The sequence below is a fragment of the Chelonia mydas genome, chromosome 14 (genome assembly GCF_015237465.2).
Source record: "Chelonia mydas isolate rCheMyd1 chromosome 14, rCheMyd1.pri.v2, whole genome shotgun sequence".
In the NCBI taxonomy this organism is placed as follows: domain Eukaryota; kingdom Metazoa; phylum Chordata; order Testudines; family Cheloniidae; genus Chelonia; species Chelonia mydas.
Window position 1 is genome coordinate 32953602 of NC_051254.2, and position 16583 is coordinate 32970184.

The window sequence follows — 16583 nt, forward strand, 5'->3', positions numbered from 1 at the left end:
TGGCCTCAGGCAGGTTGCTCTGTTGTGCCTCGGTTTCCCCATGTGTACGAGAGGGATAATGATACTGTCATGGAGTCACAAGGTCTGGTCTATGTTCCCGCCCCCACCCCCACCCATCACCAGTCTTTGGGGAGTGACCCCCTTAAGTGTGCAGGACCCAGAGGGCAGGCCCTCGGCCTCCGAGAGTGAGTCTTAGGCAGTAGTGATCCCTGTCTCTCTCTACCCGCAAATCCAGCTGAGCCAGATTCTTGCGGGAGGCTTGTACGGCAGCCCTTCAGGGCACCAGGCTCTCTGAGTCCTGCAGAGATGCAAGCAGCCTTTCCTAAACAAGGGAACCATTTATTAGTCACCTGACACACCAGATCTGAAAGGCCTCAGGGCAGCAGAGAGAGGCAGAAATTATGCCAGTCCATCCTGGCCAAGCGAGTGCCATGAGCCAAGCTGTGATGGACTCCCTCCCTGTCTCCCCCTCCCCTTTGTCTGCCCAGCTCACAGTTCCTGTGTCCCTCCAAAAGGGCAACTCTTAGTCCAGTTCACATATCCTGCCTGCTGGGATTTCCTGTTAGGCATTGATTGTTCAGTCCTTGGGGGTCTCACTTTGTCTTGCTGCATCCTCTGTTGATCTGGGTCTGTTTCAATCAGTTCCTCAATGACCCAGTCATTCCCCCTAGACAGCGAGGTGCCACACACCCATCTCCTGCACTGTTCCAGGAGCAGCGTTAACCCTTTTGCACTCATGGGGTTGCAATGCAGCGTACCAAGGGAAACTGAGGTATGCCTAGGATTCATAAAAATATTACAGAAAATTCCCACTGATGACCACCTTTGTAAAATACTTTGAGATCTGCGGATGAGAAGCTCTAAGTAAGAGCTGGATATTATTGTTTGGGCTCTCACCACAGATGGATGCAGCAAAGACAAATACACTTCCTTCTGTCTCCCAACACTCCCCCTCCACCACACACACCCTCCCTCTCCCTCCTGTTCTTTATGAACGACTCCAGACACGCTGAGTTTTGCTAAACTACGTTCTACTTTATTACCCTCTAATCCAAAGCAAGGAAGTCAAAAGTTAAACCCTCGTCCCACCTCCGTGCCCGCAGCCCAACTACACCCCTGTGCCATTCCCAACCCATCTCTGTCCCAGTACCCACCTCCCCCAACAATAAACCAGCCTTTCAGGCTCTTCCCTGAGACAAACCGCTCGAGCGAGTGACAAAAGCCAATGATGCGGCCGGGAGAACCCGGGTCCAAGGAGTCACCTGCTGTGGTAACTAGGAGATGTAGTGTTAGCCCCTTGTCTGTCAGCAGCCGCGCTCCCAGGAAGGAGGTGGATTCCGGCAGCTGAGCTGTCAGGGTTCCCGACTCCTTGTGGCCTCCTCACCGATGGACTCAGCCTGGTCTGGTTTCAGGGCCGGCCTGGCCTGTTGACTTCCCCAGCTTTCTTTTCTGACCAGCCTCTTCCTCTCAGGAACCGGCAGACACCCCTTTCCCACACTGTTCCCTCCTCTTGGGGTGTCATGCGTAGCCCTTTAGGATTCAGGGCAGCTTTCCCTGATACTCACAGGACATTTCCTGTCTGTCCCGGTGCAGCAAGTTCACGGTTCTCAGCTGGCTGGCTCTCAAGAGCAAACGCTGTCGTTTCCCAGCGCCCTTATCTTTGACCTTCACTCCCTCCTGACTGTGTGACATCACTGCAGAGCTCAGGCAGTAACTTCCTTCCCCAGTTCGGTCTGTCTCCGTCTCTAGCTGTGAGCATCGCTACTTAACCAACTGGCCCCAAAAGGCCAGAGAGGATTTTTCCATTGACACCCACCCAGGGAAGCACAGTCAGACCCAGCGTTAGTGCAGCCAACGTAGAAAATATACTAGCTCAGCCTTTCTAACCAACCTTTGTCTAGCATGGGATGTGTCACGCCGAATCTGACGGGAGCAGTATGAATGAAATGCTCGGAGGCTCCGGAAAGGAAGGACAGTATAGACATGACACCCTGAAGCTAACGGAACGGAGGGGGAACTGTATAAATGTGACCCCTCCCAGGCTAACACAAAGGCGGGGATCATATAAATATGACACCCCAAAGCTAATGCTATTGACATCGGATTCCCTGGGTCCACAAAGGCTGTTCTAGGCCTCCCACAAAGGGGAGGGCCCATGGAAACCAGCTGCTGCGCTGCATGGTCCTGGGTGAATTCATCCCCCTGGAGCAGAGAGCAAGGCAGAGTCCTGAGCCTTGCCTTTCACATCCTGAAAGAGGGTCAGGACCCATGGAGCGGGACTTGTGCATCTGTGGCTCTAGGGCCAAATTTCACACCTTTGTCAGGCATTGGGTCACTGGCCCCTCCTTTCTCCTGGGGATCCCTGATCTGCCTATAACAAGGCAGATTCCCAGCCACAGAGGCCCTTCACTGCGCTTATTTCTCCAGGTGTCTCCAGCAGCAGGGAGTCCCACTGGTGAACCGTGTGCTGCTCCAAAGCCATTCCTTTGCTCCAGGGACAGATCCCCCGGCCCTGCCACTCTCTCTCTCCCAACCTCTGCCCCACATCCCCCACGCCTGTCTGCTCTGAGGTCTCCCCCATTTCTTTCTGAGCCGGCAACAGCACAGAAGCAAACAGAGTGGAGCAGGTGGAAAAAGTCGTATCGGTGGGCGGCACCTCCGTAATCCCATCTCTACCCCACGATGCTAGATACCCCCCTGCTCCCAGCACACCCATAAGCTGCAAGCTCCGTCTGCTTCCCATCCAACCCTCTGAACCCTAAACACTCAGCCCCCCACCTTGCTCTGCTTCCCACCCTCCCTCCACCCAATGTCTGCTGCCCCCTCTGGTTCCTACACCCCCAGTCCCCAAACTCTCATCCCCCCCTGCTTGATGTCCACCCCACCTCCCCCCATATCTAGTCCCTATCCCAGACCCAGCCCTCCACCCCCTTCCCTTCTAGCTCTCATTTCCGCCTGGGTATGGGGTGGGTGGGGGGAACCCCCTGGCCCTATGGCATTCTGGGGGGCGGGGGGAGAAGAGGGTCTCAGCTACCAGGCGGCTCAAGGGCCATTTTTCTGCATCAGCAGTGAATCATGCTGCCGGTGTGAGGGGGCAAACTTCCACCCCCCCTTCACCCGCAGAGAATCCCCTGGCTGGGGGGGAGAACATGCCAGTCCCCCAACCAGCCCCATCCAGGGCAGAGGGTGTTTCTGGCTCTCTCCAAAGACAGGGGTTCCCCCTCCCCCTACACACCCTGCTTAGCCATGTTAGGAGCTGGGAGGAGGTTGCTGGGCCCAGCTCTCCAGAGGGGCAGCAGCACTGGCCTCCCGTTCCCCTGGCCTCCATGCGCCGGGAGCTGAGAGAGACTTGGTCGCCCAGGCCCGGGGGGAAGCAGTCGGAGAAGCGGAGGGGACAGGGCATTGGAAGCGGGTGGCCGGATCCTCAGCCCAGGCCTCGGGCGGTGGCGTGGTCGTCCCGGTCCTCCTCTCGGCCTCCCACCAGGCGGGCGGCAGCAGGGAGAGCGGGCTGTCGGTGCCAGCGGTGTGGAGTCTCTGGTGGGCCGCCAGGGCCGCGCTGAGGCTGAAGGCTTTACCGCAGTCAGGACAGACATGCCGTTTCTCCGCGCCAGCCTGGGCGTGGGCCCGCTGGTGCCGGTTGCGGTGGGAGCTGCGGCCAAAGCGCTTTCCACAGTGGGCGCAGGGGAAGGGCTTTTCTCCGGTGTGGGTGAGCCGGTGCCGGTCGTAGTGCGAGCTCCAGGCGAAGCCTTTGCCACAGACACTGCACTGGTAAGGCTTCTCACCCCGGTGCAGCCGGCGGTGCCGCTCCAGGGCTGCGGCAGCAGTGAAACCTTTGCCACAGTCAGGGCACTGGTGAGGCCTCCCCTCCCGGGTGGCGTGGGTGCGCCGGTGAGCCAGCAGGGTGGAGCTGACGGCAAAGCTCTTGCCACAGTCGCCACAGCGGTAGGGCCGCTCACCAGTGTGGATGCGCCGGTGCCGCTCCAGGTGGGAGCTGACGGCGAAGGCCCGCCCGCACTCCCCGCACCGGTAGGGCTTTTCTCCCGTGTGGATGCGCCGGTGACGCTCCAGGTGCGAGATCCAGCCGAAGCTCTTCCCGCAGGCCCCACACGGGTACGGCTTGCCGGCAGCGCCGGTGTCAGGGGCCGGCGCCGGGTCCTCGGCGGGCCTTTCCCGGGTGTGGGTGCGCCGGTGTTTGGCCAGGGCTGATCCCCAGCGGAAGCGGCGCCCGCAGTCCGGGCAGGCGTAGGGCCGCTCGCCCGTGTGCACGCGCTGGTGCTTGAGCAGGTTCGAGCTCTGGCTGAAGCATTTGCCGCACTGTTGGCAGCGGTGGGGCCGCTCGGGGCCACTCTCCTCGACCTGGCAGGGCCCCTCTCCCAGCCCGCCGCCGTCCTGGGTCTGCGTCCCCTTGTGCTTGAAGCGCTGTGGGTCCGTCTGGTGGTTGAGGCGCTTACCGCAGTCAGCGCATCTCTGCGGCGGGGGCGGGGCTTCCTCCTCAGCCTCCTCCTCCTCCGCAGCTGCCGCGTGGGTGCGCATGTGGCGGTCCAGATGGGAGCTCCAGGCGAAGGCCCGGCCGCACTCCCCACACTGAAAGGGCTTCTCTCCCGTGTGGATGCGCTGGTGCCGCTCCAGGTGGGAGCTCCAGGCGAAGGCCTTGCCGCAGACGCCGCACTCATACGGCTTGCCGCCCAGGTGGCTCTTCTGGTGCCGGGCCAGGGCGTTGGGGTCGGCGAAGCTCTTCCCGCACTGCGGGCAGCGGTTGGGCTTCTCTCCACCCGGCGCATGGGTGCGCTGGTGGGTCAGCAGGGAGGAGCTGACGCTGAAGCGGCGCCCGCAGTCGGGGCAGGCATAGGGGCGCTCCCCAGTGTGCACCCGCCGGTGGATGGTCAGGTCCGAGCGCTGGATGAAGGTCTTGCCACAGTCGGGGCATTCATGGGGCCTCTCGCCCGTGTGGATCTTCTGGTGCTTGGCCAGCGCCGACTTGTGGCTGAAGGTCTTGCCACACTCGGCGCAGGTGTTGGGGCTCTCCCCGCTGTTAGCCGGCGGCTTCTCCCCTGCCTCGGGGCTTTGGGGAGCCTTCCCAGCGCCGTCGGCTTTTCCCGGGGCTGGCTCCTCTGGCCTCGCTTCCTGCGGTTTCTCTTCTTCTTTCCCACTGGCGGTGCTGTCTGCTGCTAGGGGAGAGAGACCCAGACACGAGTCATTCCCTGCATGGCGAGGGGAACAAACCACAACTGCCGAGGAGTGTTCGTGATGATAATGCAGCATTCAGGCCTCTATATTTGCTGGAGATAGAATTTTGGGTCTTGTTGGCCCGTTTGGCTTTTGATATTTTTATATTCTTACTAATATGGGTGAACAAAGAACACTGTGTGTTACATCTGCCCACAAGGAGATGGGGGGAGGGGGAGGAAGAGATAAGAAATAGAGCTAAAGTGTTGCTGAGTAGAGTGGGGGTGTAATATACGAGCGTACACTTGAAAACTGCCTCAAATCCTATCTCAAGGCAAGGTCAGGCAACCAGTCGGGAGGGGCGAAGGGACTGGAGTGGGGCAGGGGGGTATAAGAAACACTAACAAGCCAAAGAAATGCCTGTCCCTGACTGAAGCATAACCTCACTCCTTACCCCTCCCATGGGGTACAAAAGAGGTGGTACCGAAGCCCCCAGACCGAAGTCCCTCCAAAATGGCACATGACCATAAATGGTAAGGGGTTGGACAAAGGGCGTGCACTACAGGTATAATTATGCCTGCTATGGAGGGGGGAATGGGGACACTGGGGAAACAGGCTCTGCCAGCGTGCAGAGCTATGCCTATGCTTGCCTGATTAACGCCAATAAACATCACGTTGCCTGCACTTTGGACTCCTGGTCTTCTGCTTTCTGTCTGCCCTCAGCAGGGAGATTGAACGGCCAGCAGCCACATCTCCCCCCAGAACCCGACCCCAAAAGGAGGGGGACCGATTCTGCCTCTGCATCCCATCCGGACGCTCGCAGGGAGGGAGCTACTGCCGGGGCTCAGTCAGGGTTGGTGGGTAGCCATGCGTGACATTGCAGGGATCCTCTCCTTCCTGGAGAGGGACTCACCTGCCCGGCCACCTCTGGGTACGTGAAGATCCAGGGCTGTCGGCTCATCCCCTCGGTCCAGCCGGGAGAGCAGGTCAGGCTTGGAAATTGGAAATTCTGCTCGGGGACAGGGCGAGCGACAAAACGAGCAAGATCAGAGCAGGTTGGGCATTGCCACGCCCCCCCCCCCCCGCCTCCCTCAGCCTCAGTGGCCCCTTCCCAGAAGCCCATGGGGCTCTTGCTCTCTGCCACAACCAGGTCCTTCGTCCTTCTCCCCTCTGTGAGAGGCCTCAGCTCCTATCCGCCTTCAGCCTCTCTCCTCACCGCTCAAGAAACCCAACGACATCATAGCCCATCAGAGAGGAGTCACATTTCTACTAGCTTGTTCCCCACCCCGTTACTCCTGCCCCTGTTAAATAGGCTGCTTTTCCCTTTCCCCACCCCAGAGGATCCCCTCTCGCTCAGCCCTGCTATCCCATCTGCCAATTCTCACCCCAAAGCTCCTCAAGGGAGATCTCTGTGTCCAGCCCTCAGATGCCCGCTCTCCCACTCAGATTCAGCCTCCCTCCGCTGCCTTTCCTAGTAACTCTGAGGGGCCTGTCCCCCGCACTCCTGGACATATCCTCCTCACACCCTCTGCTGCCTCCAGTGCAGGGACCCACCTCCTTCCCTCCCAGACCCTTCTGGCACCCTGGGACATGTCCTGTCCTGTTTTTCGGGCTTCTGCAGCCCTGCCTTTGGGATATCCTTTTCCTCCGCCTTTGTCTCCCTCTGTTATCACTAGGGTCCTACCAAATTCAGGGTCCATTCTGGTAAATTTCACGGCCATAGGATTTGAAAACTGGTAAATTTCACGTTTGCAGATGTTTAAATCTGAAATTTCATGGTGGTGTAACCGTGGGGGTCCCAACCCAAAAGGGGATTATGGAGGAGTCACAAATCTGTTGGGGGGGGGGTGTCACGGGATTGCCCCCCTCACTTCCATGCCACCTTCAGAGCTGGACTCTGAAGGCAGCAATCAGGGAGCTTCCTGGAAGTGGGTCTGAGCTCTCCTCCCCGCCCCCGCCCCCGAGCGGCTGTGCAGGGGTTGGACAAGTCCTGTGCCTCCCCAGGGCAGCTGGAGCTAGGAGCCCGCTGGCTGGGGCTCTCCTAGCAGCAGGAGGAGATCAGATTGAATGGGGAAGGGCTTATTTCATGGTCTGTGACCTGTTTTTCACAGCCGTGAAATTGGTAGTGCCCAAGCTACCACCAGCCCTAGCTACCACTTGGGACCCACTGTCCCACTCCCATGGCTTCATTCACTCCCTTCTCCACTACATCCCTGAGTTCTGGGGCATAGGGGGAAGCAGGGGGTGGATTCCCCAGCAAGAAAGACCCCTGAATGGGGCCACTCGCGGCTCCCTACGGAGAAGAGGAAGCGATTACTTACCAAGGGCCATCAGGGTTTCGTAGCTCTCCTGCATGACATCCCTGTACAGGGCCCTCTGCCGGGGATCCAGCAGCACGTACTGCTCCATGGTGAGACACGGCTCCTGCCTCCTCCACCGGTCGCCGACCCCTGCAACAACAAAACCTCCCCTGCTCAGCACCCGCCGCCCCAGCCGTAAGTCCGCCGGCGCAGGCACCGCAGGGCCAGGCTGCCCTCTGCCTCCCGGGGTGGACTGTCGTTCCCTCCCCTGTGCAGGCCTAACGTGCTTCTGCTAAGCCCCTACCTCTTATTCCTGGGAGCAGCCCAGGCTGCAGCATCAGGTTCCTGGTTATTAAGTAGACTCTGTGGGTGGTACCCTGATTACAGCAGCTGGTGGCCCTCCATGAATCAGAACTTTCTTGGAGGTGCCTAAGGCAGTGGAATAAACTCTCTCAGGAAGCAGGGACCCTCACAAACCTCCCCACCACCAGTGCAAAGCCCAATTCTTGGACCTGGCTTCTCCGACAAACATATAGCACTGGGGGAGGGGGATGAATATAGATGTTAAAAATTGTGATTGCAAAGTGCATAAGTGCTACAATAACGAAGGCCATGTAAGCGCCCAACACTGACATGTAAGCGAGCACAGCTGTGCAGAGTACGGAGGTTCCACGTCACAGAGGGTTTCATGATTTCTAAACGGACCTGCGTTCGGAGTTGGCACGAACACCGGAAATTTCGAAATTCTCGGCAAAGGAAAATTCAAAAAGTCATTTCAGGGCATTTGAAAAGTTTTGTTTTGACTTGTTTCATTACTATTTTGCATTATATGATGGCAATTTCAAAACGAGTCATTTCAAAACACACAATCAAAACGTTTTCTTCCCTTTTTTCCCCCAAATCAATCTGATGACAGAACTGCATATTCCGATGGCATAAGGTTTCCATCCCAGTGTCTCCGACCAGCTCTAGAACTAAGGGGTGAAGTTTTCAGAAACAGCGAGGAGACCCAATTCCCATTCATTTCAGTGGGGAAGGGGCTGATAGCAGGAGGCGTGGAGCAGGGGCAATGGGGAGTCTGGAGTCTCAGGAAAATGTGTTGGGGGGGGTCTCCCCCTTTCTCCCCCATACCCAGGGGCTACTCTGCTGTTGACACAGGGGCTGGAGGGAAGCAGGTGCGCATGTAAGACAGACCAGCTGATCTGGAAAGGTCTATGCCAGGGGTTCTCAAACTGGGGGTTGGGACCCCTCAGGGGTCGTAAGGTTATTACATAGGAGGGGGTCACGAGCTGTCAGCCTCCACCCCAAACCCCGCTTTGCCTCCAGCATTTATAATGGTGTTAAATATATTTTGAAGTGTTTTTAATTTATAAGGGGAGTCGCACTCAGAGGCTTGCTATGTGAAAGGGGTCACCAGTACAAAAGTTTGAGAACCACTGGTATATACTAACCAACTTCAACTTCTCCATCTGGTGGCTGCATCCTCCTGGCAGCCCACATCCTGGTCCCATCTGTGCTGCATTCCAAGCCAGGAACAGACTCAGCCAAGGATGAGACTGGAGGGAGGGGAAGAGACCAGATCCCTTTCATCTACTGAGGGCATCATACCCCTCACCCTCTCTTGGCTAGAAGCAGAAGGGTAAGATTCCCGCTCCTGGGTGGGACTCAAACCTGCAACCTCTAGATCCAACAGTATGAGCTGCAATTGCCAGACGTAAGAGACCCAGGTGGTGTGCCCCACCATCAGGAGCCAGCTCAAAGCTCTACATGTTTCTGTCACTAGAGGGGAGAAAGCCACACTAAGCATGAGTTATATCAGTGTGTGTGTGAGGGGAGCGTAGCAGAAAGGTAAGGGTAACTACAGTATTGCCAACCCCAAAGCATTCAGGCCCTAACCAAAAAATGAGATTTAAAAAATAATGATAAATGATGGGGGGGGAGGGGGTATTTTCTTTCTGGTTTTTGAGCCTATAGGGGTCACATTTTCAATCATCTCTGCAGTTTAGGAGGCTGGAAACTCAATGTTGTATTCTTGCGATTTTATCTCATGGCATTTGGTGCAGGAAATTTGGAGAAAAGGGCTTAATTTAAATGTTTACATAACTTCAGTCCTGAAACAGTGTGAGATTTTCAAGCAATATACAAAACACAGTCCTCTTTCACTGCTGCATGGTATTCAAGCCTCCATTTTGCCTATCCCCAATGAAATGGCCCTAATCCATTGGCTAAATTTCAGCTCCAAGTGGACACCAAATTACAACAACAATAATCTCCTTTGAGCCCAATAATTAAGGGTACAAGGATTATCACAGCCTTGTGAAAGAGCCACGTGCAGAGAAGGGTCAATAGCAGAATATGAACACAGAATCTTCCGCCATCAAAGCACATATTTGAGCCTCTTGAGCTAAAGGAGGAACTTCAGCAGCTGGTGCCAGTAGTAGCCTCTTATCCTCTCTGAGGATAGAGGGTGCTGTGACACACACACTCTTTACAGGGGTCAAGAATAAAATCCCCACCTTCACTACATGAATCTCCAGGTGAAATCCTACACAGGAGGTCTGACTAGTGACCAAAGAGATCCCTTCTGGCCATACAATTTAGGTCTTTAAGTGTGTTACAGTTAGCCCCTTGGGGTGGATCATTTACACCTACACAGGGTGGGTGCAAAAGTCAACCAGATCAGAACGTTGGAGCTTTTGCATTTGCTTTGCACGGATGCGACCGAGCTGCAACAAAATGTGAAGCAGATGGAGAATTACACCCCACGATTTCAGAGGGGCAGGATGGGGTCAGGGTGGGGAAAGAGGCAAAAGCCTGGGGGAAGGAGAAAGGAAGAGTTAAAGTAGTGGTCTGTCCCAAGCAGGGACTTGGTGGAAAAGGCATCGTGAGGGGTTGTGTGTTGATGGTGTATCCCATGTGATTTCCATGTGCCAGTCCCACCCAGCCTGGGCCTCATGCAGAGGGTAAATCCGAGCCGCTCCTGTGCAGTGTCTCTCTGCTAATTTACACCAGCTGAGCATCTGTCTCTGGTTTTTAGCCGATGTTTCAAAGCTAAACTATTTTCTACTCTTTAAACCCTTTTTCTTGGGCAGCCAACACAAAACTTCTTAGTCAACCACAAAAGCATGTCCTGTGGAGTCGGTAACACATGCCTTGAGTTGCTGAAAATTGCCTCCCTTTATTTTCACCCACTTCTACCAATTTACAACCCAGCAGCAGGTTCAAATCATTCCCTCCGTTGTGCATTGCCATGCATTCATTGACACAGATGTTCTTTTGCCCATTTGCCCAGCTAGGTTAGTTAATGGTTAAGAGTTAATTGTTGACTCAAAACTCTTGCAGTTAGTTATTTGCAAAGGGGGCCACCTCGTTTCCAAATCACTAATATATTAAACCTCCTAGTCTGGAGCTGCTATTAAGCTTTTGTATCTATGTTAACTAGCCATTTATACCTACTGTTTCCTGTCTCTTAGCCAATTTCCAACCCAGAATAGAACTTTACCTCTCATCCCATCATTATTTGGTTTTCTTAATAGCCTTTTGTGAGGGGCTTTGTCAAAGTTTTTGAAAGTCCAAATTAAACCTGTCTACTGCTTCTCCATTATCCACTATTTGCCGTAGTTCTCCACCTGGAGTATGCGTACCCCTGGGGGTACACAGAGGCCTTCCAGTGGACACAGCAGCTCCTTTAGATATTTGCCTAGTTTTACAACAGGCTACATAAAAAGCACTAGCGAAGTCAGTACAAACTAAAATTTCATACAGACAATGACTTGTTTATACTGCTCTATAGACTATACAGCGAAATGTAAGTACAATATTTATATTCCAATTGATTTGTTTTCTCATGACATGGTAACAATGAGAAAGGAAGCAGGTTTTCAGTAATACTGTGCTGGGAGCCTTTTACATTTTCAAGTCTGATTTTTTTAAGTAAGCCGTTTTAAGTGAGGTGAAGCTTGGGGGTATGCAAGACAAATCAGATTCCTGAAAGGGGTAAGTAGCCTGGAGAGGTTGAGAACCGCTGTGTTAGTGAACTCTGATAGCTTAGAGCAACATGATGTTGCTCTGCAGAAGCTATGCTGGTTAGTCTCGATCACATAATACTGATCTATCAGCCTATAAAGCTGAGGGTTTATAACCGTCTTTAAATATTGCTGGAAAGAGATTTTCCAGATACTGAAATCAGGCTCACTCATCTGCAATTCCAAGGGCGAGAGCTCTTTACAAATGTATTCGCTACCCTTCAATCCTATGCTCTAGCAGCTGATTCTCATGTCTGATTGCATTTTCTTTTGGTGTTGGCATCATATTTCTCCTTCTCTAGCAAGGACACTTTTGCGAGAGCTGGCTAATTAAATCCCACCTTTCCGTGCATGATCATACAGGGGCTTTTTGAAATCCAATTTACATCCCCCCCAGAGCCAACCGCAGCTCCATGCCGCCTTCAGCAAGTTAAATCACACACAAACACACACAGAGGAGAATGCTAACTTCTGGATCCACTCATGCAAACCGGAGCAAGAGCCCGGGCTGGCCAGTGACAGCAGCAGCTCGGGGACTCGCGGACCCCCGGGGAGCAGAGATTATGGGGAGGGTAAGGAGGAGCCATTTTTACAGTCTGGCCACAGCCAAGACTGAATTCTCTCTCTCTCTTTCTCTCAATCACCTGCAGGCTCCGGCTCAGGAGCTGGTGTGGGCAGAGCCCGGGGCAGGTCCCAGCCACCGGAGAGAGTCCCAATCTGGGCTGGGCGCAGAGGGCGCTTTGCTGAAGGTCTTTCCCTGGCGCAGCAGCTGCTCAGTCCTGGCTCTTGGGTCACTATGGACGCAGCTGCTGGCACTCAGCGTCTGACCCAGGAAGCTCAGCCCCCTGATATCCTGAGCGAAGGAGAAGCAGCAGCAAATACAGAGGAAGAGAGCAAAGGCATAAGCCAGAGCAGCCTCCCGTCCCTCCGCAATAACCAGAGCCCTCTGGTGGCACCAGCTCCTGGATCCGCATTGCTGCGCTCCCCCCGGGGCAGAACATGGCCCAAAGGGGGCGGATCTGGCCAGAGGGATTCTGCCCCCACCCCAGCCGCCTGCGGGGAGTGTGTGTCGGGAATCCGGGTCCAGCCAGGGCCGTGCTCGGCAGCCGGGCTCTCCATGCCCCTGTGCCACGCAGCGCCCCGCGGGGAGCGGGGCTGGTCCCCGCCGGCCTCGGGAGCCAGGCGTCAGGCCGGATGCTGGCGGGTGTAAATCAGCATCGCTCGGCTGACTTTGTGGAAGCTATGGCTGGTTACACCGCTGGGGATCTGGTCCCCATTGACTCCCATGGAGCGATGCTAATGTACACCCGCTGGGGATCTGGTCCCCATTGACTCCCATGGAGCGATGCTAATTTACACCTGCTGGGGATCTGGCTCCACTGACTCCCAGGGAGCGATGCTAATTTGTACCTGTTGGGGATCTGGCCTCCAGGGAGCGATGCTAATTTACACCCACTGGGGATCTGGTCCCCATTGACTCCCATGGAGCGATTCTAATTTACATCAGCTGGGAATCTAGCCCCATGGAGCTATGCTAATTTACACCCGCTGGGGTTCTGGTCCTCAGCACTTACATGGGGATCTTCAGCCAGACATCTCAAAGCGCTTCACAAAGAAAGGTAAATCTCATTATTATCTGTAAAAAGAACGCAGAGTACTTGTGGCACCTTAGAGACAAACACATTTATTTGAGCACAAGCTTTCGTGGGCTAAAACCCACTTCATCAGATGCATGCAGTGGAAAAAAGAGAGATATATATACACAGAGAACATGAAAAAATTTTGTTGCCACACCCACTATAACAAGCGTGATCAGTTAAGGTGAGCTATTATCAGCAGGAGAGAAAAAAAAAAACACGGAAGGGCTGTGACTTGCTCCGGATCATGCACCAGGTCAGTGCCAGAGCCCGGAGCAGAACCGAGGAGTCCTGCACAGGAACGACCCTCCAAAAATGTGTTCAGGTTCCCACACCACATAACAGCCCAGCAGGAAGCTAGAGCGGAAGTTGCAGCCCAGGGGGGATCATGTATCCTGTTATTGTTCGTACAGCACCTAGCGCAATGGGACCCTAGCCTATGACTAGGGCTCATCGGGGGCACCACAGTGCACAGAACGGAACGCTAGACACTCCTATCCCTTTGGAGCGCCTGAGACACGCAGCAGGGTTCGCTGGGAGGAGGTCAGGGAAAGACCCAACAGGAGTCTAAGCTGGTCTAGAGAGATCAGATGTGACAGAGACTTGGCGGGGAGATGGACAAGGTCTATTCACACGGTGAAATCCTAGCGGATCTTAAACATAAAAAAGAAGCTTACAAGAAGTGGAAGGTTGGACATATGACCAGGGAAGAGTATAAAAATATTGCTCGGGCATGTAGGAATGAAATCAGGAGGGCCAAATCGCACCTGGAGCTGCAGCTAGCAAGAGATGTCAAGAGTAACAAGAAGGGTTTCTTCAGGTATGTTGGCAACAAGAAGAAAGCCAAGGAAAGTGTGGGCCCCTTACTGAATGAGGGAGGCAACCTAGTGACAGAGGATGTGGAAAAAGCTACTGTGCTCAATGCTTTTTTTGCCTCTGTCTTCACTAACAAGGACAGCTCCCAGGCTGCTGCGCTGGGCATCACAACATGGGGAGTAGATGGCCAGCCCTCTGTGGAGAAAGAGGTGGTTAGGGACTATTTAGAAAAGCTGGACGTGCACAAGTCCATGGAGCCGGACGAGTTGCATCCGAGAGTGCTAAAGGAATTGGCGGATGTGATTGCAGAGCCATTGGCCATTATCTTTGAAAACTCGTGGCGAACGGGGGAAGTCCCAGATGACTGGAAAAAGGCTAATGTAGTGCCAATCTTTAAAAAAGGGAAGAAGGAGGATCCTGGGAACTACAGGCCAGTCAGCCTCAGCTCAGTCCCTGGAAAAATCATGGAGCAGGTTCTCAAGGAATCAATCCTGAAGCACTTACACGAGAGGAAAGTGATCAGGAACAGTCAGCATGGATTCACCAAGGGTAGGTCATGCCTGACTAATCTAATCGCCTTCTATGATGAGATTACTGGTTCTGTGGATGAAGGGAAAGCAGTGGATGTATTGTTTCTTGACTTTAGCAAAGCTTTTGACATGGTCTCCCACAGTATTCTTGTCAGCAAGTTAAGGAAGTATGGGCTGGATGAATGCACTATAAGGTGGGTAGAAAGCTGGCTAGATTGTCGGACTCAACGGGTAGTGATCAATGGCTCCATGTCTAGTTGGCAGCCGGTGTCAAGTGGAGTGCCCCAGGGGTCGGTCCTGGGGCCGGTTTTGTTCAATATCTTCATAAATGATCTGGAGGATGGTGTGGATTGCACTCTCAGCAAATTTGCGGATGATACTAAACTGGGAGGAATGGTAGATACACTGGAGGGCAGGGATAGGATACAGAGGGACCTAGACAAATTGGAGGATTGGCCCAAAAGAAATCTGATGAGGTTCAATAAGGATAAGTGCAGGGTCCTGCACTTAGGACGGAAGAACCCAATGCACAGCTACAGACTAGGGACCGAATGGCTCGGCAGCAGTTCTGCGGAAAAGGACCTAGGGGTTACAGTGGACGAGAAGCTGGATATGAGTCATCAGTGTGCCCTTGTTGCCAAGAAGGCCAATGGCATTTTGGGATGTATAAGTAGGGGCATAGCGAGCAGATCGAGGGACGTGATCGTTCCCCTCTATTCTACATTGGTGAGGCCTCATCTGGAGTACTGTGTCCAGTTTTGGGCCCCGCACTACAAGAAGGATGTGGATAAATTGGAGAGAGTCCAGCGAAGGGCAACAAAAATGATTAGGGGTCTGGAACACATGACTTATGAGGAGAGGCTGAGGGAACTGGGATTGTTTAGTCTGCAGAAGAGAAGAATGAGGGGGGATTTGATAGCTGCTTTTAACTACCTGAGAGGTGGTTCCAGAGAGGATGGTTCTAGACTATTCTCAGTGGTAGAAGAGGACAGGACAAGGAGTAATGGTCTCAAGTTGCAGTGGGGGAGGTTTAGGTTGGATATCAGGAAAAACTTTTTCACTAGGAGGGTGGTGAAACACTGGAATGCGTTACCTAGGGAGGTGGTAGAATCTCCTTCCTTAGAAGTTTTTAAGGTCAGGCTTGACAAAGCCCTGGCTGGGATGGTTTGATTGGGGATTGGTCCTGCTTTGAGCAGGGGGTTGGGCTAGATGACCTCCTGAGGTCCCTTCCAACTCTGATATTCTATGATTCTATTCTGCACCCAAACACACACTTTGGAAAGCATAGGCGCTCGGTGGCCGGTGAGCACAGAGGAAGCTGGGACACTATCATTAACCCCCATTTTACAGATGAGGAAACGGAGGTCTGGAGAGCGGAAGTTACCTGGCTAAAGTCCTCCAGCAGGCCAGTGGCAGAAGAACCCAGGTGTCCTGCTCTACGCAGTAGTCACACTTGCCCATGGGGAAATAGCTGCTGTGAGCAGAGCCAGAATGGGGGACGGGCACTGATGGGGAGCAGCATCCGGGCACAGGTAGGGGGAGGGCTCTTGTTGGGAGTCACCCCTCTGCTCCTCTTGGACTCCCCAAGCTGCCCCCCAACTTTTGGTGGCTTTCCCACCCCACATACATTTTTCCAGTCCTTCTGGCATCACTGGAGGAGATGTGAAGGCAAATGAAGAAGTCATTAGAAGAAAAATACACAGGTGGTCAAGAGGAGGCATGAGTGACTGGAGCTTGCTTCAGTTTCTCCCTCTGTAAAAAGGGGTTAGTGATAACTGACCTCCTTCGTAAAGCACTTTGAGCTCTACTGATGAGAAGTGCTAGATAGTAAGTGGGTGTCACTCCTGTACGAGAGCGAGGTAGTCGTATTCCATGGCCTTGGTGAGTCCCCCCACCTGGCATATTACATAGGCATAGCAATCCTGTCACAGAGTGGCCCCTCTCTATGACACTGAGGTGATCCCCACCCCCACCTAGGATCCTGCACGCACATTTATTGCGCGCAGGAGCAGGGCACAGACACAAGAGAAAGACCAAGTGCAGAGTTTATACAGAGCTGGCTCGACTTCTGCAAGTGTTCAGGGGAGCAGAGCCTGAAGCGGGGAGAGG

At 54.1% G+C, this 16583-nt stretch overlaps 1 protein-coding gene across 7 annotated transcripts; it reads right to left on the reverse strand.

The window, feature by feature from the left end:
* Positions 1–1014: 1014 nt before the first annotated feature.
* LOC119567492 (zinc finger protein 883) lies at positions 1015–12580 on the reverse strand. Of its 7 annotated transcripts, none has more exons than XM_037913521.2 (5): positions 12136–12580; positions 8918–9022; positions 7488–7616; positions 6080–6175; positions 1015–5165 (listed from the first exon to the last, which is right to left on the reverse strand). In XM_037913521.2, the coding sequence occupies exons 2-5, from the start codon at positions 8964–8966 to the stop codon at positions 3250–3252; spliced, it is 2190 nt and encodes a 729-aa protein (XP_037769449.1). In that variant the 5' UTR covers positions 8967–9022; positions 12136–12580; the 3' UTR covers positions 1015–3249. The 7 variants fall into 7 exon arrangements, with proteins under 7 accessions (XP_037769449.1, XP_037769448.1, XP_043384636.1 ...); XM_037913520.2 differs by having other exon boundaries at positions 1015–5168; positions 12136–12579; XM_043528701.1 differs by lacking the exon at positions 8918–9022 and adding an exon at positions 8100–8212 and having other exon boundaries at positions 1015–5168; positions 12136–12578.
* Positions 12581–16583: the final 4003 nt, after the last annotated feature.

What these genes read in the sequence shown, in the direction of transcription:
- LOC119567492 (XM_037913520.2), bottom strand. Translation starts at nt 8,966, where the DNA reads ATGTGGGCTGCCAGGAGGATGCAGCCACCAGATGGAGAAGTTGAAGTT. An exon ending in AGATGGAGAAGTTGAAGTTG is followed by an intron (nt 7,617 to 8,917) that starts GTTAGTATATAC and finishes TTGTTGTTGCAG; the next exon opens with GGGTCGGCGACCGGTGGAGG. An exon ending in CGAAACCCTGATGGCCCTTG is followed by an intron (nt 6,176 to 7,487) that starts GTAAGTAATCGC and finishes GTCCCCGAGCAG; the next exon opens with AATTTCCAATTTCCAAGCCT.